Source organism: Manis pentadactyla, chromosome 11 (assembly GCF_030020395.1).
Source record: "Manis pentadactyla isolate mManPen7 chromosome 11, mManPen7.hap1, whole genome shotgun sequence".
NCBI lineage: Eukaryota > Metazoa > Chordata > Mammalia > Pholidota > Manidae > Manis > Manis pentadactyla.
This window is the reverse complement of record NC_080029.1, coordinates 123,780,740-123,804,297: the sequence shown is the minus strand read 5'-3', so window position 1 is coordinate 123,804,297 and position 23,558 is coordinate 123,780,740. Positions and strand designations below refer to the sequence as shown.

Below are 23,558 nucleotides of genomic sequence, written 5' to 3'. Positions count from 1 at the left end.
ATAAACATTTAAAAAATTTATCAGCTTTAATTTGTAGTATGATAAATATCAATAAATACAACCCAGGTTTGTTTATCTGAGCACTAGTTTGTGTTTCTTAGCGTCCTCAATAATTTTTATGTGCCAAAACCAAAAACTTTTGAGATCTACTTTAATAGATATAGTGAGTCAAACTATACATGTCAGCAGATCAGAGCCTATCATATCCTGCTTAATAAAGTTTTAAAGGTTCCTCACAGTCCCCAGAATAAAACCTAAACTGCTTACTGGCATCTGAAGACATCCTGGCATTTAAAAACTTTTACAATTTCTTTGCTTAATTTCTTTTTCATAAAAAAGCAATACAGCCCCATTAAAGAAAATATGCAAATACATAAAAAGAGAAGTTTTCCTAATTCCTACCGTCAATACATGCACACACAAAACCATACTTTCGTATTTTTTGTTTTTTTCTCTATATACAGTATAAATTTTTAAAACATGTAGAAATTTATTTTTGCATTACACATCATAAGCACATGCCTATGTTACATACTTTTCTAAAAACATCATGCACCATATTTTACTTGATCATCTCCTTATTATTGGCTATGTAAACTATTATCCAAATTTCTGACTTATAAATACCAACACTATAAACATTCATAGATTGTTTTAATCTTGCTCACGATGTGTACTTCCTATCTTAGAACAGTATCTGGGGCATAGTAAAAGCTTAATATATATGAGCCATATTTTGTTTGTATGTATTTTTATCATCATCATCATCATCATCATCACAGTCTTCCCTGACTACCCCTCATCATAACTAAGTTTATTCTCCCTAATTCATCTAATATTTATTTGTACTTCTCCTACTTTGAACATTGTGTCTCATATAAGGGTTATTTATATACATAATTTCCCTCTGTTAATACATTATAAAGTTCATAAGGATAGAAAATATGTTCTACAAACTTTGTGTGCTGATAATGCAAATATTCAAATATGTGTTGAATAAATTCCTTAAGGACACAAAGTAAATAACCAACATATAGAAATGATACATAAAAGAGTATTAAAAACAGATTTAAAAATTAGATTTAACATTGGGTTTCAACTTAAAGTTCAAAATCTGAATCCTGTAATAGTTGTTAACCCTCAGGTTATTTCCCCTGCCTCTTCTCTGCTCAACTTAGGTCTCCGCCTCCATGGTTAGGTTTAAGTGGTCAATTCTGATCCAAGGCTTAAGTCTATTCAGTTCTCAGACCAATATAAATTCAAGATATACTCTATGTGTATGTATCTATACTTAAATTTTATCTAAATATATATATATATACACACACACAAACAGATAGCTATTCACTTTTATTTCTCATACATTCACTTAAATGTACACATATCTCTCTCTACAAGTAGATACACTCCTCATCCTCCCATTTCACTCCATGCATCATTTCAGAACATCATCTTGACAGTCAATTATTCTCAGAGATATGGATTCTGCTAGCCTAGCGATTACCACTAGACATCTAAGCTGCCAATACCTCAGATACAGGTTTGCCTATATACAGTGAAAACCTATGGATTCAAATGTTGCTTTAACTAACAACTCTTTCTAATCCTCCATTCCTGCTTCGACTCAAACTCCCAATCGATGACAATCTATTCCACAAATCTAGTTTCTTCTTTAATCTCTTCATTCTTCTGTCCTAAAACTCAATATAGTGATTAGAAAGAACTTAACTGCCCACCTTGCTTTTCTTAGCCCTGTCTGACAAATTATGGATCCGTTCCACCTAAATTCCATCTGCAACCTAAGGTGTGACTCCTATGGACTCCTCTTTCATAAGAAATCTGTCTGAATGTCAAAACTTTAAGGAACCACATACTCTCTCACAGTTCTTCACCCATGTATAGGTCATACAGAACCCTACTAATTAGTTTTAGAACATATCCTCTTCAGTTTAAAACACCTGCTAATTTTGGCTTTGCCATAAGACAGTGTCCCTCATCCAATTGTCTGGAGAAAGACCAAGTATTTCTGGTTTCAAGTCATTTTGAGTCAGGTCCCTACAGCCTTATCTTCACTACCTGTACCATGAAGCCTGGAAAGACGATAATGCCTCAAGCCTGAACTCCAATTTATGACAGTGATATCATAGTCCTTTTCCCCCTTTTTAAAAGGCCAAAGATATCCCAGTGATATAATCATTAAACTCACAATTCAATTTCATCTAATTCTTTCACAAAAGTTTGTTGAAAATGAACTAGATGCCAGGAGTAGAGACAAACATCCTCAAGAAATACATATATTAGTGGGAGAAAAAAATGTAAACAATTAAAATATATAGTATTTTAGATGATGGTAAGTGCTACAGCAAAAATAATACTGGGGAAATGGAAGGTTCATTTTAGATAAGGTCTTTTTGCTTCCAGTCATGAGAGACCAACTAGTAAGGAACAATGAGCTGAACAATTACCAGAGTTTACATAAAGGTGAGATGACTGAGCTTCAAATGCTGAATTATAAAATGCTTATTGAACACTCTAGTCATTCAGGAGAGACTCCATAAAGGCAAAAACTCAGAGGAATAGGGCTGATCTATCCCCAGAATTAAAGGTTACTCTAGATTCACCTAAAAAAACTTCAAAGCAAAGACAAGTGAAGTAACTAGTAAGACAGAATAAATTCCACATTCTGACAAGGAAAACAAGATCCAGACATACAAAAATGTAGCATTCATATGATCCAAAAATTGGACAAAAACAAGAACAGTAGTAATAAAATTACTAGGCATAAGTAGTAATAAAATTACTAGGCATAAGTAGTAATAAAAGTACTAGGCATAAGTCAGGAAACATGATCAGGAGAAAAATCAGTCAAAAAACCAGACAGAGAAATGTTAAATATGGCAGACTTCAAATACACTATAAATATGTTAAAGAAAATAAAGGAAAAAGTAAACATAATAGAAGAACAAACAGGAATTATAAATCAATAAATGGAAACATTATGAACAGGACTGGATTTTGTCAATGGTTTTTCTGCATTTACTGATATGATGACATGATTTTCTTCTTTAGCCCATGAATGAGGTGGATTACATTAGTTGATTTTGAAATGTTGAGCCAGCCTTCAATATCTGAGATATATATCCGACTTGGTTATAGAGTATAATTCTTTTTATACATTGTTGGAATTGATTTGCTAATGTTATGTTGAGGAATTTTGCGTCTCTGTCCATAAGAAAGATTAGTCTGTAGTTTTGTCTTCTAATATATTTGTCTGGTTTTCATATTAGAGTAATGCTGTCATCATAGAATGAGTTAGGAAGTACTCCTTCAGCTTCTAAATTCTGATAGACATTGTAAAGAATTGGTGTAACTTCATTATCCTCTTAATGTCTATGGGATCTGTAGTTATATTCCCTCTTTCATTTCTGATATTAATTTGTGTCCTTACTTTTTATCTTAGCCTGAATAGAGGCTTATTGATTTTATTTATCTTTCAAAGAACCAGCTTATGGTGTTGTTGATTTTCTCTATTAATGCACTGAAATTGAAAATTTCTGCTGCAATTTTTACTTCTTCTGCTTACTTCAGACTTAATTTGCTTTGCTTTTCTTAGTTTCCTAAGATGGAATCTTACATGATTAATTTTCAATCTTCTTTTCTAATATATGTGTTCAGTGCTATAAATTTCATTGTAAATACTGCTTTTACTGCATTCCAAATCTCGGTAAGTTGTTTTCACTTAGGTTAAAATATTTTTTTAACTTCTCTTGAGATTTTTGTTTTTACCTACATGTTTTTAGAAGTGTTTTCTTTAATCTCCGAATATGTAGGGACTTTTCAGCTTTCTTTCTGTTAGTGATTTCCAGTGCAATTTCATTATGTTCTCATGGAAGTCACTATAAGAATTCTAGTCTTTCAAAATTTGTTCAGGTGTGTTTTATAGCTCAGAATGTGGTCTATCTGGTGAATGCTGCATGTGAGCTTGCAGGCAGGCTCTCTAAGGAGAAGTTGGATATGATTCTTACCTTTGTTACCTATAGATGCAGCATTTTTGCCCTCTGTCTTTCAGAATTTTTTCTGTGTTTTGGCAATATGAAAAAAGACAATGTGTTTTGGGGGGCTTTCTGGACATTTATCATGATTGGTGTTCTTTATATTTGCCTGCTGTAACTCCAACGCTGGGGGCAACGGTATGCCCTGTTACTTCACCTCTCAGGGATTTAAGAAGAGTTGATTTCTCAGTATGTTCATCTTTTAACTTGCTAAGATGGATTGAGTGTTAATTTCCAAGTTTCTTATGTACAGTATGAGAAAGCAGAAGGATAAAAGAATAATGTGTATAACGTTATGTTAATAAATTCAACATCTTATATGAAACAGAGAACTACTTTAAAGACACAAATTACCAATACTGGAAAAAAACATTACTTCACTGGTGAATATATCCATCATTTAAACAGGAAATAATCCCTATCCTATTGAAATTCTTTCAGAAAATAGAAAAGGGAAGAGTTCTTATTTAATGAGGCCAACATTCTCTTGATACCAAAAACCAAACAGTGTAACTACAGATCAGTACACATCATAAGAATAAAGGCAACAATCCTTTATAAAAAGTTCATGAAGTAAATAAAAAAATATATGGAAAAGATAATACTTAATGTGGAAATGAGGTTTATTCCAGGAATACGAGGTTAACTTAACATTCAAAATCAATAGAGATCCTCAACTAAATATTAGCAAACTGAATTACAAACAATATATTGAAAAGATCATACACCATAATCAAATGGGATTTATTCCAAGGATACAAGGATGGTTCAATACCCACATATCAACACTGTGATACACCACAATAACAAAAGGGAGGATAAGTCTCATGTGATCATCTCAATAGATAAAGAAAGAAAGAGCATCTGATGAGATTTATCATTCACAATAAGAACTGTTGACACTTTAACATAGTGTTGGAAATCCTAGTCACAGTAATTAGGTGAGAAAAACAAATAAAAGACACCTAAATAGGTTAGGAAGCTGTAAACTGTCACTATTTGCAGATGACATGATATTATACATAGAAAACTCAAAAGACTCCACTAAAAAACTAGACTTAATAAATGAATCCAGTAAAGTTGAAGGATACAAAATCAATATACAGAAATGTTGTTTCTATACACTAATAACGAAGTATCAGAAAAAGAAATCAAGAAGACAATCACATTTATAATTGCATCAAAAAGAATAAAATACTTAGGAATCAATGAGGTGAAAGACTTGTTTGAAAGTATGAAAACTGTAGGACATCGATGAAAAAATTTAAGGCATAAATAAATGGAAAGATATTCCATGCTAATGTATAAGAATTAATAAAATGGGCCTTACTACCCAAAGCAATCTACAGATTCAATGCTATCTATATCAAAACACCAATAGCATTTTCACTGAACAGAGAAAATAATCCTAAAATTCAGAATTCTGTGTATGGAAACACAAAAGACCCCAAACAGCCTAAGGAATCTTGAGAAAGAAGAACAAAGCTAGAGGTGTCACAATCCATGATTTCACTAAACTACAAAACTATAGTAAATAAAACATAGTATTGGCAAAACAATAGATACATAAATCAATGGGGGAAAAAAAGAACCCAGAAATAAACACATACGTCTATGGCTAATTAACATATAACAAAGGAAGCAAGAATATAAAATGACAAAAAATGAGAAGGGGTTAATATCCAAAAGAAAAACTCATACAATTCAAAGCAAAAAAAAAAAAAATCTGATTAAAAAAAAAAACAGGGAGGCTCTGAAAACACTATTCCAGAAAACACATACAAATGGCCAGAGACACATTTAAACATGCTCAACACTAGTCATCAAGGAAATGCCAATCAAACCCACAATGATATCACCTTACACCTGTGAGAATGGCTATTATCAAAAAGTCAAGAAATAATGTTTAGGTGAGGATGTGGAGAGGAGGAACCCTTGTGCACTGTTGGTGGGAATATAAACTGGTGAAGCCACTATGAAAAACAGTATTGAAGCTCCACAAAAAATTAAAAATTGAACCACCATAAAACCCAGAAATTCCACTTTAGGCAACTTACCAGGAGAAAACAAAAACGCTAATTCAAAAAAACACATGAGGTCCGGAAAAAAGATGGCAATGTGAGAAGTGAGGCCGAAACTTCCTCCCAAAACCACATATATGAAAATACACCAAATACAACTATTCCTAAAAGACTGACCAGAAATAAGATTGCACCAGCCAGTCTAGATCTGGAAAAAGAGACTGGAAAATCTACATGAGGGAAGAGGATAAAGTAACAAGGCCGTAACCAGGTAGAAACGGAGCACTTCCCCCACCCCAGCACACCTGCAGGAGGAAGGGAAACAGAGCAGGGAGGGAGCAGAAGCCCAGCAATCCTAAGTACCCAGCCCTGGAAATCTGCTCTGAGAGCACAAACCCACATTGCATGGTGCTCTGGAGATCAGAGGTGTTGAAAAGCAGTCAGAGACAGATTCCAGCCATTTGGGGAGAAAAGGTTCCCACAACCAGCTACTCTGGGACAAAAGAAAAGCAGTTACTTTGAAAGACTTCCCAACAGTGACAGGGCTGCTAACGGGGCAAGGATTACACAGAGCTTGCTGCTCAGGAGAAGGAACACGCGGACAAAATCATCCCGGCACACTCAACCCAGCAGGCTGGGAACTTTCAGGAGCTGCAGGCACTCAATTCCCCTGGCTGGCAACGCAGGTCCAAGACACCCCAAACCTATAATCAGCCTGCCATGACTTCCTCCCGGCCAGCAACTGTGCACAAACCTGCAGCTCACACCATCACACCAGGCCAGGCGGAGGGCAGCCCTACCTACAGCACTACAGTGGCTTAATGCAGAGGCTGCTCCCTGCGTGCACGGTTAACTGGCACTAACAGTGGAAGCAGGCGCTGCAGCTTGGAAAGAGAAAAAGGCTCTACCCACCTGAAAGGCACAAGAGTCGCTCACCTGTGACCCGTGCCATCGCTCCAGGCAAGACGCACAGCAGCCCCACTATGGTAGCATAGGGACTTAACATAGAGGCTGCTCCCTGGACGCAGCGAAAGATGGCTCTGTGACCGGAAAGCAGGAAAGAGCTCGGTCTTCAGGGTAAGCAAAGGGCACTAAAGGGTGCTGCCTACAAAAACCTAATATTTCTTTTTAGTCAATGGTATTATGAAAAGACAGAAGAACCTTGTTCAATCCAAAATACCTCAAACACGAGAAAGAGAGTTCAGTGAAACTGAAATCACTAATATTCCTGAAATACAACTCAAAATAAAAGTCATAAGCATGATAATGGAGCTACAGGAAAATATTCAAGAGCTAAGGTACAAATTCAGGAGGGAGGTAGTTACCTTGAAAAATACAGTAGATGAAATTAAACATACAATGGAGAGATTTAAAAGCAGTTCAGATGATGTGGAGGAGACAGGAAATGGAATCGAAATTGGAGAACAGGAATACAAAGAAGCTGAGGAACAAAGAAAAAAGGATCTCTAAGATGAAAGAATATTAAGAGAATTGTGTAACCAATACAAACTGAAATATACTCGCATTATACAGGGACCAGAAGAAGAAGAGAGAGAAAAAGGGGTAGAAAGTGTCTCAGTAAATAATTGCTGAAAATTTTCACAATCTGGGAAAGGAAGTAGACACTCAGACCATGGAAATGCACATATCTCCCAACATAAGGGACCCAAGGAAGACAACACCAAGAAATATAATAATTAAAATTGCAAAGATCAAGGAAAAGCACAAAGTAGTACAAGCAGCCAGAGAGAGAAAAAAAGAACACCTACAAAGGAAATCCATCAGATTATCATTAGACTTCTCAGAATAAACTTTACAGGCCAAAAGTGAGTGGAATGATATATTCAATGCAATTAAACAGAAGGGCCTTAAACCATGAATACTACACCCAGCAAGATTATCATTTAAATTTAAAGAAGGAATTAAGCAATTTCCAGAGGAGCAAAAGTTGAACAAATTTACCTCCCCCAAACCTTCTCTACAGAGTATATTAAAGAGACTGCTCTGGATGAAGTCCTAAGGCGAAATCGCTATCACCAGAGAAAATAAAACCACAGCAAAGGAAGTAGATTAACTAAATACTAAGCAAATGCAAAATTAAATAAGCTATGCAAAAACTCAGTAAAAGGATACAAAAAGAGTACAGAACACAACACCTAATATGTAAAGAGTGGAGGAGGAAGAAAAAGAAGGGAGAAAAAAAAAAGATTCTTCAGACTGTGTTTATAATAGCATAATAAGTGAGTTAAGTTAGACTGTTAGGTAGTAAGTAAAGAAAATGCACTTGAATCTATGGTAACCACAAATCCAAAGCCTGCAATTGCAATAAGCACATATCTATTGACAATCTCCCTAAATGTAAATGGTCTGAATGCACCAATCAAAAGACAGAGAATTACTGAATGGACAAAAAGGAAAACCCATCAATATGCTGCCTACAAGAGACTCACTTCAAACCCAAAGACATACACAGACTAGAAATGAAGTAATGGAGAAAGATATTACATGCAAACAATAAGGAGAAAAAAGCAGGAGTTGCAATACTTGTATGACATGAAATAGACTTCAAAACAAAGTAAGTAACAAGAAACGAAGATGGACATTATATAACAATAAAGTGGTCACCACAAAAGAAGGATATAACCATTACAAATATCAATACACCCAATATAGGAGCACCTAAATATGTGCAACAACTACTAACAGAATTAATGGGGGAAATAGAATGCAATGCATTCTTTTCAGGAGACTTCAACACACCACTCACTCCAAAAGACAGATCAATCGGGTAAGAAAACAAGTAAGGAGACAGGTACTGAACAACACATTAGGACAGATGGACTGTACAGACATGTACAGAACACTCTACTGAAAAGCAACAGAACACACATTCTTCTCAAGTGCACATGGAACATCTTCTACAATAGATCACATACTAGGCCACAAAAAAAGCCTAAGTAAATTGAGAAGGATTGAATTCGTGCTAACCAACTTCTCAGACCACAAAGGTATGAAACTAGAAATAAATTGTGTGAATAAAACAAAAAAGCCCACAAAATCATGGAGGCTTAACAATATGCCCCTAAACAATCAATGGATCAATGACTGAATAAAATAGACCGAGCAATACATGGAGATAAATGACAACAGCAGCTCAATGCCCTAATTCTGTGGGGCACAGTGAAGGCAGTTCTAAAAGGAAAGTATATAGTGATCCAGACCAATTTAAAGAAGGAAGAACAATCCCAAATAACCAGTTTAAATTCACAATTAATGAAACTGGAAAAAGAAGGAAGCCCAGTGTCAGTTGAAGGAGGGACATAATAAAGATGAGAGCAGATATAAATAAAACTGAGAATAATAAAACAATAGAAAGAATTAATGAAGAAAAAATCTGGGTCTTTGAGAAAATAAGCAAAATAGATAAACCCCTAGCCAGACATATCAAGAAAAAAAGAGACTGTAAACACAAACCGAAATGAGAAATGTAAAATTGGTATGGACACCACAGAAGCACAATTATTAGAGAATACTATGAAAAATTATATGCTAACAAATTGGACAACCTAGAAGAAATGGACAACTTTCTAGAAAAATACAACCTTCCAAGACACCACCAGGAAGAAACAGAAAATCTGAAAAGACAAACTATCAGCAATGAAATTCAATTGCTAATAAAAAATTACCCAACAACAAAACCCCTGGACTTGATGGCTTCAGAACTGAATTTTTTTTTGGTGTAATTAATCTACAATTATATGACGAAGATTATGTTTACTAGACCCCCCACTCACCAAGTCCCCCCCCACAAAACCCCATTTCAGTCACAGTCCATCAGCATAGTAAGATGTTGTAGAATCACTACTTGCCTTCTCTGTGTTGCGCAGCCCTCGCCATGTCTCCCCGCACATTATACATGCTAATCACAACCCTCCTTTCTTTTTCCCCCTCCTTATCCCTCCCTTCCCACCCATCCTCCCCAGTCCCTTTTCCTTTGGTAACTGTTAGTCCATTCTCAGGTTCCGTGATTCTGCTGCTGTTTTGTTCCTTCAGTTTTTGCTTTGTTCTTATACTCCACATATGAGTGAAATAATTTGGTACTTGCCTTTCTCCGCCTGGCTCATTTCACTGAGCAAAATACCCTGTAGCTCCACCCATGTTGTTGCAAACGGTAAGATTTGTTTTCTTATTATGGTAAACTAATATTCCATTGTATATATGTACCACATCTTCATTACCCATTTGTCTACTGATGGACACTTAGGTTGCTTCCATTTCATGGCTATTGTAAATAGTGCTGCAATGAACACAGGGGTGCATCTGTCTTTTTCAAACTGGGCTGCTGCATTCTTAGGGTAAATTCCTAGGAGTGGAATTCCTGGGTCAAATGGTATGTCTATTTTGAGTTTTTTAAGGAACCTCCATACTGCTTTCCACAATGGTTGAACTAGTTTACATTCCCACCAGCAGTGTAGGAGGGTTCCCCTATCCCAACAACCTTGCCAACATTTGTCGTCGTTTGTCTTTTCAATGGTGGCGATCCTTACAGGTGTGAGGCGATATCTCATTGTGGTTTTAATTTGCATTTCTCTGATGACAAGTGATGTAGAACATCTTTGCATGTGTCTGTTGGCCATCTGAATTTCTTCTTTGGAGAACTGTCTGTTCAGCTCCTCTACCCATTTTTTAATTGGATTGTTCGCTTTTTGTTTGTTGAGGTGCATGAGCTCTTTATATATTTTGGATGTCAACCCTTTATCGGATCTGTCATTTATGAATATATTCTCCAATACTGAAGGACGCCTTTTTGTTCTACTGATGGTGTCCTTTGCTGTACAGAAGCTTTTCAGCTTGATATAGTCCCACCTGTTCATTTTTGCTTTTGTTTCCCTTGCCCATGGAGATATGTTCATAAAGAAGTCACTCATGTTTACATCCAAGAGATTTCTGCCTATGTTTTCTTCTAAGAGTTGTATGATTTCATGACTTATATACATACAGGTCTTTGACCAATTTTTTATTTACTTTTGGGTATGGGGTTAGACAGTGATCCAGGTTAATACTCTTACATGTAGCTGTCCAGTTTTGCTAACAACTGTTGAAGAGGCTGTCATTTCCCCATTGTATGTCCATGGCTCCATTATCATATATTAATTGACCATATATGTTTGGGTTAATGTCTGAGTCTCTTTTCTGTTCCACTGGTCTGTGGCTCTGTTCTTGTGCCAGTACCAAACTGTCTTGATTACTGTGGCTTTGTAGTAGAGCTTGAAGTTGGGAAGCGAGATCCCCACCCGCCCCCCAATTTATTCTTCCTTCTCAGAATTGCTTTGTGTATTCGGGGTCTTTGGCTTTTCCGTATAAATTTTTGAACTATTTGTTCCAGTTTGTTGAAGAATGCTGTTGGTAATTTGATAAGGATTGCATTGAATCTTTACATTGCTTTGGAAAGGATGGCCATTTTGACAATATTAATTTTTCCTAGCCAGGAGCATGGGATGAGTTTCCATTTGTAAGTGTCCTTTTAATTTCTCTTAAGAGTGTCTTTGGCCTTTTTTTAGGGTCTTTTTTAGGGTATAGGTTTTTCACTTCCTTAGTTAGGTCTATTCCTAGGTATTTTATTCCTTTGTGATGCAATTGTGAATGAAATTATTTTCCTGACTTCTCTTTCTATTAGTTCATTGTTAGTGTATAGGAAAGCCACAGATTTCTATGTATTAATTTTGCATACTGCAACTTTGCTGAATTCACATACTAGTTCTAGTAGTTTTGGAATGGAGACTTTAGGGTATTTTTATGTACAATATCATGTCATCTGCAAATAGTGAGACTTTGCCTTCTTCTTTACCAATCTGGATTCCTTGTATTTCTTTGTTTGGTCTAATTGCTGTGGCTAGGACCTCCAGTACTGTGTTGAATAACAGTGGGGAGAGTGGTCATCCGTGTCTTGCTCCCGATATTAGAGGAAAAGCTTTCAGCTTCTTGCTGTTCAGTACAATGTTGCCTGTGGGTTCACCATATATGGCCCTTATTATGTTCAGGTACTTGCCCTCTATACCCATTTTGTTGAGAGTTTTTATCATGAATGGATGTTGAATTTTGTCGAGTGTTTTTTCAGAATCTATGGAGATGATCATGTGATTTTTGTCCTTTTTGATTATGTGGTGGATGATGTTGATGGATTTTTGAATGTTGTACCATCCTTGCATCCCTGAGATGAGTCCCATTTAGTCATGGTGTATGATCCTCTTGAAGTATTTTTGAATTCACTTTGCTAATATTTTGTGGAGTATTTTTGCATATATGTTCATCAGGGATATTGGTCTGTAATTTTCTTTTTTGGTGGGGTCTTTGCCTGGTTTTGGTATTAGGGTGATGCTGGCTTCATAGAATGTGTTTGGGAGTATTTCCTCCTCTTCTATTTTTTGGAAAACATTAAGGAGAATGGGTATTATGTCTTCTCTGTATGTCTGATAATATTCCAAGGTAAATCCATCTTGCTCGGGGGGTTGGTACTGGGTAGTTTTTGGATTACACCACTTCAATTTCACTGCTGGTAATTGGTCTCTTTAGATTTTCTGTTTCGTCCTTGGTCAGCCTTGGAAGGTTGGATTTTTCTAGGAAGTCGACCATTTATTCTAGTTTTTCCAGTTTGTTAGCATATAGGTTTTCATAGTATTCCCTAATAATTCTTTGTATTTCTGTGGGGTTCGTCCTGATTTTTCCTTTCTTGTTTCTGATTCTGTTGATGTGTGTTGATTCTCTTTTTCTCTTAATAAGTCTGTCTAAGGGCTTATCTATTTTGTTTATTTTCTCAAAGAACCAGCCCTCGGTTTCATTGATTTTTTTCTATTGTTTTATTCTTCTCAATTTTATTTATTTCTTCACTGGTCTTTATTATGTCCCTCCTTCTGCTGACTTTAGGTCTCATTTGTTCCTCTTGTTCCAATTTTGATAATTGTGATTTTATGCTATTCATTTGGGATTGTTCTTCCTTCTTTAATTATGCCTGGATTGCTATATACTTTCCTCTTAAGACTGCTTTTGCTACATCACACAGAAGTTGGGGCTTTGTGTTCTTGTTGTCATTTGTTTCCATATGTTGTCTGACCTCTATTTTGATTTGGTCGTTGATCCATCGATCATTGAGGAGCATGTTGTTAAGCCTCCATGTGTTTGTGAGCCTTTTTGTTTTCTTTGTACAATTTATTTCTAGTTTTATACCTTCGTAGTTTGAGACATTGGTTGGTAGAATTTCAGTCTTTTTGAATTTACTGAGGCTCTTTTTGTGGCCTAGTATGTGGTCTATTCTGGAGAATGTTCCATGTACACTTGAGAAGAATGTGTATCCTGTTGCTTTGGGATGTAGTTCTATAGATGTCTACTAGGTCCATCTGTTCTAGTGTGTTGTTCAGTACCTCTGTGTCCTTACTTATTTTGTGTCTGGTGGATCTGTCCTTTGGAGTGAGTGGTGTATTGAAGACTCCTAGAATAAATGCATTGCATTCTATTTCCTCTTTTACGTCTGTTAGTATTTGTTTCATGTATTTTGGTGCTCCTGTATTGGGTACATGTATATTTACAATGGTTATATCCTCTTGTTGGACTGACTGCTTTATCATTATGTAATGTCCTTTACCTCTTGTTACTTTCTTTGTTTTGAAGTCTATTTTGTCTGATATTAGTACTGCAACACCTCTTTTTTCTTCCTGTTGTTTGCCTGAAATATCTTTTTCCATCCCTTGAATTTTAATCTGTGTATGTCTTGGGGTTTGAAGTGAGTGTCTTCTCAGCAGCATATAGATGGGTCTTGCTTTTTTATCCATTCTATTACTCTGTGTCTTTTGATTGGTGCATTCAGTCCATTAACATTTAGGGTGATTATTGAAAGATATGTACTTATTACCACTGCAGGCTTTAGATTCGTGGTTACCAAAGGTTCAAGGGTAGCTTCTTTACTATCTTACTGTCTAACTTAACTTGCTTATTGAGCTGTTATAAACACAGTCTGATGATTCTTTATTTCTCTCCCTTCTTATTCCACCTCCTGCATTCTTTATATATTAGGTGTTTTATTCTGTGCTGTTTACCATTTTCTTTGACTGCTTTTGTGTGTAGTTGATTTTATTTTTTGGCTTTAGTTAGTATTTGGTTGGTCTGCTTTCTTTGCTGTGGTTTTATTTTCTCCAGTGACATCTGTTTAGCCTTAGGAGTGCTCCCATCTAGAGCAGTCCCTGTAGGATGCCCTGTAGAGGTGGTTTGTGGGAGGCAAATTCTCTCAACTTTTGCTTGTCTGGGAATTGTTTAATCCCTCCTTCGTATTTAAATGATAATCGTGCTGGATGTAGTGTTCTTGGTTCAAGGCCCTTCTGTTTCATTGCATTAAATTTATCATGCCATTCGCTTCTGGCCTGTAAGGTTCCTGCTGAGAATTCTGATGATAGCCTAATGGGTTTCTCTTTGTACGTTAACTTTTTTCTCTTTCTGGCTGCCTTTAATATTCTGTCCTTGTCCTTGATCTTTACCATTTTAATTATTATGTTTCTTGGTGTTGTCCTCCTTGGGTCCCTTCTGTTGGTAGTTCTGTGGGCTTCCGTGGTCTGATCGACTATTTCCTCCCCCAGTTTGGGGAAGTTTTCAGCAATTATTTCTTCAAATACACTTTCTATCCCTTTTTCTCTCACTTCTTCCTCTGGTACCCCTATAATGTGGATATTGTTCGGTTTGCATTTGTCACACAGTTCTCTTAATATTCTTTCATTCCTGGAGATCCTTTTATCTCTCTTTGGTCTGTTTCTCTGCATTCTTGTTCTCTGATTTGTATTCCATTAACGGCCTCTTGCATCTGGTTCATTCTGCTTTTAAGTCCTTCCAGAGACTGTTTTCTATATTTTCCCTCCCAACTTTATTCATGAGCTCTTCATTTTTCTCTGCATCTCCATCAGCATGGTTATGACCTTTATTTTGAATTCTTTTTCGGGAAGACTGGTTAAATCTATTTCCCCAGGTTCCGTCTCAGGGCAGGATGTCTCTGTGATTTTGGTCTGGATCAAATTCTTCTGCCTTTTCATGGCGATAGAGGTAGTCGTGGGCATTTGGCGGGTGTGTCAGCTAGGAGAACAAAGTCTGTTCCTGCTTGCAGTTTGCCTTCTTCTCCTGTGAGACCGGCGACCCCTAGGATCTTGTGCTGGGCAGCTGTGTGCTGACGGGGCCTGTAAGTTTCGCCGGGCGGCTCTGCATGGCTGCTGTGGGCGTCGCCGGTCTCAGGCTTCTGTTCCAGTATGGCGGGGCGGCACCAGAGGGGGTACGGGTAGAAGGCTGTTTATTGTCGTGAGGGGCCGCAGAGCTGCGCTGCCACCCAAGGGGTTAGGGCGCCCAGAGTTCCCTGGGATTCCCAGCTGCTGGGCTGAGTGCGCCGGGATGCTTCCGTCCAGCAGTGAGGCTCCTGTCCCTTTAAGACTTTCAAGAAGCACTCGCTTTTCTTTTGTCCCAGGGGCACCGGCTATGGGGACCCAGTCGCAGATTTTACTTTTCCATTTCCCTGGTCTCCAGCACCCCACGCAGTGTGTGTCTGTGCTCCCGGTGCGGATGGCTGGGGCTGGGTGTTCAGCAGTCCTGGGCTCCCTCTCCCTCCCCGCTCTGACTCCTCTCCTCCCACTGGGAGCTGGGGTGAGGGGCGCTCAGGTCCCGCGGGGCCGCAGCTTGTATCTTACCCCCTTCGTGGGTTGCTGGGTTCTCGCAGGTGTATATGTAGCCTGGCTGTTGCACTGTATCGTCTGCTCTCTCTTTTAGGAATAGTTGTATTTCTTGTATTTTCATAAATATATATGGTTTTGGAAGATTTCCGCTGCCCTACTCACGCTGCCATCTTGTCGAGCCCCCTTCAGCACTGAATTCTATCAGACAGTTAATATAAAGACCTAATACCCATCCTACTTAATGTTTTCCATAAAGTAGAAGAGGAGGGAATACTACCAAACTCATTCTATGAAGCCAACATCACTGTAATACCAAAACCAGGCAAAGACACCCAAAAAAAAGAAAATTACAGACCAATATTCCTGATAAACATCGATGCAAAAATATTCAACAAAATACAAGGAAACAAAATTCAAAAATACATCAAAAACATCATATGTCATTATCATGTGGGATTTATTCCAGGGGTGCAAGAATGGTACAATATTAAAAAATCCATCAACGTCATCCACTACATCAACAAAGAGAAGGACAAAAAACACCTGATCATCTCCACAGATGCTTTAAAAACATCTGATAAAATTCAATATCCATTCATGATAAAAACTCTCAACAAAATGGGTATAGAGGGCAAGTACCTCAAAATAATAAAGGCCATATATGACAAACCCGCAGCCAGCATCATGCTTTACACTGAAAAGCTGAAAGCCTTTTCTCTAAGAATGGGAACAAGACAAGGATGCCACTCTCCCACTTTTATTGAACATAGCACTGGAGGTCCTAGCCACGACAATCAGACAACACAAACAAATAAAAGGCATTCAGATCAACAAGGAACAAGTTAAACTGTCACTGTTTGGAGAAGACATGATATTGTACATAAAACACCTTAAAGAATCCACTCCAAAACTACTAGAACTAATATCTGAATTCAGCAAATTTGCGCGATACAAAATTAACACGCAGAAATCTGTTGCATTCCTATATACTAATGATTAACTAACAGAAAGAGAAATCAGAAAACAATTCCATTCACAAGTGCATCAAAAAGAATAAAATACCTAGGAAAAAACCTAACCGAGGAAGACTAAACCCTGTCAACTACAAGACACTCATGAGAGAAATCAAAGACACCAAAAAATGGAAACGCATCCCATGCTCATGGATAGGAGGAATTAATAATGTTAAAATGGTCATTGTGCCTAAAGCAATCTACAGATTCAATGTAATCCCTATCAAAATATCAACAATATTCTTCAACGAAGGAGAAGAAACAGTTCTAAAATTCATATGGAACCACAAAAGACCCCAAATAGTCAAAACAATTCTGAAAAGGAAGAATAAAGCTAGGGGGATTAGGTTCCCCAACTTCAAGCTCTACTACAAAGCTACAGTAATCAAGACAATTAGGTACTGCCCCAACAACACAGGCATAGATGAATGGACTAAAATAGAGAGCCCAGATATAAATCCACACATACATGGCCATCTAATATAGGATAAAGGAGCCATGGACATACAATGGTGAAAAGACAGCTTCTTTACCAGCTGGTGCTGGCAATACTGGACAGCTACATGTAAGACAATGAAACTAGATTACTGTCTAACACCATACACAAAAGTAAACTTGAAATGGATCGAAGTTCTGAATGTAAGTCATGACAACATAAAATTCTTAGAAGAAAACATGCAAAACTCTCTTGAATATAAACATGAGCAACTTTTTATGAACATATCGTCCAAGGCAAGGGAAACAGAAGCAAATATGAATAAGTAGTACTACATAAAACTAAAGAGCTTCGGTACAGCAAAGGACCCCATAAGTAGAACAAGGCATCTTATAATATGGTAGAATATGTTCATAAATGACATATCCAATAAGGGGTTAACATCTAAAAGATATAAAAAGCTCATATGCCTCAACACCCAAAAAGCAAATAGCCTGATTGAAAAATGGACACAGGATATGAACAGACACTTCTCCAAAGAAGAAGTTCAGATGGCCAACAGGCACATGAAAAGATGCTCCACATCACTAGTCATCAGAGAAATGCAAATTAAAACCACAATGAGATATCACCTCACACCAGCTGGGATGGCCAACATCCAAAAGACAAGCAACAACAAATGCTGGTGAGGATGCAGAGAAAGGGGAACCCTCCTACACTGCTGGTGGGAATGTAAACTAGTTCAACCATTGTGGAAAGCAGTGTGGAGGTTCCTCAAAAAACTAAAACTAGAAATACCATTTGACCCAGGAATTCCACTCCTAGGAATTTACCCTAACAATGCAGTTTCCCAGTCTCAAAAAGACATATGCACCCCTATGTTTATTGCAGCACTATTTACAGTAGCCAAGATATGGAAGCAACCTAAGTGTCCATCAGTAGATGAATGGATAAAGAAGATGTGGTACAGATACACAATGGGATATTATTCATTCACAAGAAGAAAACAAATCCTACCATTTGCAACAACATGGATGGAGCTAGAGGGTATTATGCACAGTGAAATAAGCCAGGTGGAGAAAGACAAGTACTGAATGATTTCACTCATTTGTGGATCATAGGAACAAAGCAAAAACTGAAGGAACAAAGCAACAGCAGACTCACAGAACCCAAGAATGCACTAGCAGTTGCCAAAGGGAAAGCGACTGTGAGGCTGGATGGGAAGGGAGGGAGAAGGGTAATAAAGGGCATTATGATTAGTACACATAATGTAGTGGGGGGTGCAAGGGGAAGGTAGTTTAGCACAGAGAAGACAAGTAGTGATTCTATGGCATCTTACTACACAGATGGACAGTGACTGTAATGGGATATGTGGTGCGGACTTGATAATGGGGGGAATCTAGTAACCACAATGTTGCTTATGTAACTGTATATTAATGATACCAAAAAAATATATATATACATATGTTTGCAAGATTTTCTGTTAAGTGAATTTGTTGATGAAAACAATGTAAGTGTACTATCAATAAAAACTCTCATATCTGCGCTATCAAAGTATTTCTAGAAAGAAATTTCTGACCTATTAAAAAATCTTTCAAATGAAGATTTTTCAATGGTCTTGACCTCTTTTTATTTAAAGTTTACAAATGATATATCTGATTAGCTTCCAAGAACTGACTGACATCTTGAAAGACAGAAATGTACCAGCCAAATTTCAAAGACAATTTTTCCAATTGTTGAGTGAGGTTGAAAAATGGTATTATGATTTAATAAGCATAGCCAATAATACACTTCTCACACTTTTATTGTTATCAGGTATCTTGTTATGACAGCTAGTTATGACAACCAAGAAAACAGCACTGAAATAATCTGGACTTAGGACAACTCCGGACTCACTTTATCACAAATTTAACAAGACTTTCAAAAATACTTAAGTATAGTTAATTACTTTGTTCTCAGTAACACTGCTATTAATAATTTTGTTATTAACAAGTAAAAATAATTTTACGTTTCATCTTTATTTTTAAATTGTATGTATTTTTATTCAATAAAAAAAGAAAAAGAAAATGTACAGGCAAGCTCTAAACTGGGAGAAAAAATTACATATATATCTGGGGAAAAACTTGCAGACAAAATATATAAACCCAAAAATAAAGTGAAAATAACTAAAATTTTCAAATGGGTAAAACTTTTGACAGGTACTTCATAAAGGAAGATACTGAATGGCTTAAAAGCACATGAAAAAGATGGTCGACGTACATCATTAGTCACTAGAGTACTGCAAATTAGAACCACAATGAGATACCACTATGCTCCTACATAGTGGAGGAGGCAGAAACTGCAAAAACTAACAATACCAAGTACTAGCAAGATTGTGAAGCAACAGGAACTCCCATAGATTGCTGACAGGAGTGTAAAATAGTACAACCACTGTGGAAAACAGTGTGGGATTCCACTTCTAGGTATTTACTCTCGAGAAATGTATACAACACCCAAAGATTTGATAAAAGCTTAATTTGTAAATGCCAACAAACTGGAAACCCAAATGTCTATCAAGACACAGATTAAAAAACTGTGGGATATGCACACAGGCATGATTAGCAATAAAAAGGAACAAACTGCATACACATAACACAGATAAATCTCAAAAACAATATACTTAGTAAAAGAAGCCAGCCACAAAGGAATTTCATTTCATTTGTATGCATTTCCAGTACAGGGAAAACTAATCTATAGTAATAGAAAGCAAATCAGTGGTTACCAAAGGCCTGGGTGGTGGGAGACTGGAAAGAGGCACAAAGAAATTTTGTAACGGAAATGTTCTAAATTTTCATAGGGTGTAGATTACATAAGAATCTTGATTTGTGAAAACTCAACAAGCTGTAGAAGCCTCTACATTTCACTCATATAAATCATATCACATGAAAAAGATCCATAGATATAAGTATATACATAAGATATATATGCCAAAATATTAGTAGTAGAATTATAGATATGTTTTCTTATAATTTTAAGATTTTGTTTAATAAACTAGCATTAGGTATATAAACAAATTGGGCCCTCAAGGACAGCCTCACTGAAAAGGTGCCATTTGAATAGACCTGAAGGAGGTTAAGGAGTTAGCTATATGGAAATCTGTGGGGAAAAGCCATCCAGGAAGAGGAAACCTGAACTGTAAAAGCCCTGAGGTCTGGGGAAGAGAAGTCATATGATCTGACTTACATTTTAACAGGCTTGCTCTGGCTATCATTACTGAGAATAAACTGCAGAGAGGCAAGGGAAGAACAAAGGAGACAAGTCAGAGGGCAACTAAAATAATCCAGGTAAGAGATGTTAGAGTCTTGGCCCAGGGGGAAAACAGTGAAGTTAAAGAGAGGTAGTCAATTTTGAATATATTTTTAAGGCAAATATAACATGATTTGCAGTTGGACTGAATGTTAGGTGTGGGAGTAAGAGAAAGCTCAAGGATGCCTTCAAGGGTTTTGGCATATACAACCAGAATAGGGTGTCCGTTTACTAAGGCAGAGAAGATTACAGGACAAAAAGGGGTTTTCTTCTTTGAGGGAGGGGCTGCGAAGGAGGGAGCAAGAGCTTGTTTTGGACATACTAAGTTTGAGTAAAAAAAGATATAAAATTGGTAGTCACCAACAAGTAGAGGATATTTAAAGCCACAGGACTTGGCGAGCTCACTAAGGGAATGTGTACACAGAGGAAAAAAGAGGTCCAAAGAACAGGCTCTACAGCATTTCAGTGTTAGGTGATCAGCAAGTTCTTAGCATGCACTGGAAGTGAAAATCACTAATACTCTGAAGTATACTATGGAACTATTTTTAGAAAATTAGAGGGGCCTCAACAAATACAATTGAAAAACCTTATGTATTTTTTGCTTGAATGATTCTCTGAAGTTTTCACTTATTCTGTCAGATACAATGGACACCTTCTTTGATCACAGTCTGAAACCGGCAACTATAAAGAGATAATCTTCATCCACCATTATTCTAGGCCTGTATTTCTATAATCCCATGGGTCAAGCTTCTCCATCTTTCAAGATATTTGGGGAAAAAATGTGCAACAACATATTCAGACTATCTTCCCTCAAATAACAAAGAATTACCTACTAAGAACTACATTTGTGTCCTCAAATGAAGCCCATCAGTTAGCAGGTGGTGCTCGAAGCATGTGAGGTGGTGATGTACCACACAGCTGTCTATTCCTCAGTTATCGCTTTGGAGGCTGGTGATAAACTACAGGTCTGACAAGTCACTTTCCATTTCAGGGTATGTCTTCAACTGTTCTGGTTGTGACAGGCACCCAAATTGATTAAACCTAGGCACAGGATTTGACACTACACCCAGCAGACTTCTATTTGTTGATTGCTATTGATTTTCTTTGATATTTCATTTAAAAATCAATAGTTGGAAAGAAAAATAGGCTCCGTTCACACACCCTTAGACAGACTACTGCATGCTGGAGGGGACGTGAGTTTGGCAAGGCTCTGGCACCCAATTATAAGAAGAGCTCCTAACAGGTGAAAGCAAGGGCTTTAAATCAATATGCAGTTTTCTTTCTCAATCAAACAAAGTGGCTATAAATTAGGCTCATCAGTGTTTTCAAGGCTTCATTGAAGCAAACAACTTTAAACTTTTTAGGGGGATGAGGGATTTCTTTGGATTTACACTAAAAAGGATACATCACTAAGCTTTTCTTTTGTTCTATTTTGCTTGTAAGGATATTTTTGGTACCTGGAATTCATCCGAGCTTTTATCTTTTTGGCTTTTTTTTTACTTCTTTGCCGCTCTTCTCCATCATTCAAAGGCTCTGGTGGAGCTACACTTTCAACCACAATGTCAATAATGTACTTCTTTAAGGACAGATGCTCCTGGAAAGATAAAATAATAATGATGATGATGATTAAAAAGTAACATAGCACTGTTAATATAACTACAATGACTATAAAAGAGTATGCAGTTGAAAGTTAAAGTAATTTCTGTGAAATACTGGTTTCCACAATTACTTTGAAAAACACCGAAGATATTGTTTTACTTGAGATATTCACTGACTTGTCAAACTTTTGCTGCACATCACCTATACTAAATGCTAAGGATACAAAGACATAATATACCTGTCCCTTGCAACCACACAGTGTAGCAGAAGTAAAATATACACACAAATCTATAATACTAAGCAATAGTTCCAATTGAAAAGTTAGAGTGCTCCAGGAGCTCAAAAGGAGAAACAAAATTCCTGTTCACTGGGGGTGAGGAGGGAAGATTTCAAGAAGGGAGTACTATGTCTGCTATCACTTGAAGGATGGACTGAAATTTAGCATACGGGTATGTGTGTGTTTGTTTGGGCTGCAAGTTAGGAAAGGCAGGAGAAAGAAAAGGGACATTTCAGATAATACAGGCAGATATGAGGAAGTAGAATGTGGTTCCTGGCAGCAAGGATTTGGTTTCACTGGAGTATGCAGAGCTTGGTCCCATTTCTTTCCTTATCCGTCGTAGGTTTTACGGCCCATCACTATAATCACTCCCTTGCATGTATACAACTCTCTTGCCCCTCTCTTCTTCTTTCATACTTGCATGGCAAATTCCCAACTTTAACATCTCACTTTCTCCCTATTCTGCACCCATACCTGAGCACCTTAATATGGCCATAATTAATTACAAACCATGCTGACTGCTCTCACTTTAAATTTATGACATGCACCTCAAATGGTCTCTAGTATACCAGGCAACCAAGTAATCTTGGACTACTTTAACCACATTCTCCTTCCTAAAAATTATTTTAGACCTTCCCTAAAATTTCTAACACCCTTAGCCTTGTCAATCACTTCCTCTGCCCTGACACTCTTTCTTCACTGTGCTTCTGGACATCACACTGCCCTCCTGGCTCACCAGCTATACCTTCTGAAGTCTTCATTGCTGGATCCTTTTCCTCTTCTTGACCAGTAAATGTTAGTGTCCCAGAGCTATCTTCACATCTTCCCTATTCTCTATTAAAACTTACTCATCAAGGGAGTGACTTGAAATGTATTTATATATTGGCAATTCCCAAATTATTATCTCTAGTCCTGACCTCTCTCTTAGGACTCGACTCCTATATCAAACTATGTCCTGAAAATCTCCACTTAAGTGGAATATTTCTACCATCAGCATTTCTAACAGATCACGAGAAAATTCTTATTACCTCTATGTACATAAAGTTGCTCTTCTCAACAGTGTATCACAGAGAAGGGACATAGTGGATCTCTGGCAACTCACTGCACTGATGGACAGTGACTGCACTGGGGTATGGGTGGGGACTTGATAATATGGGTAAATGTAGTAACAACAGTT

At 37.2% G+C, this 23,558-nt stretch overlaps 1 protein-coding gene across 5 annotated transcripts in view; it reads right to left on the bottom strand.

Annotated features, from left to right (window-relative positions):
* Positions 1-23,558, bottom strand: part of SCAPER (S-phase cyclin A associated protein in the ER) — a 539,898-nt gene that overhangs the window by 256,133 nt on the left and 260,207 nt on the right. For all 5 annotated transcript variants that reach the window (XM_036907601.2, XM_036907605.2, XM_036907603.2 and 2 more), the window contains one exon: positions 21,963-22,099. In XM_036907601.2, the coding sequence (XP_036763496.2) occupies positions 21,963-22,099 (137 nt within the window). The remainder of the gene's footprint in view (positions 1-21,962; positions 22,100-23,558) is intronic.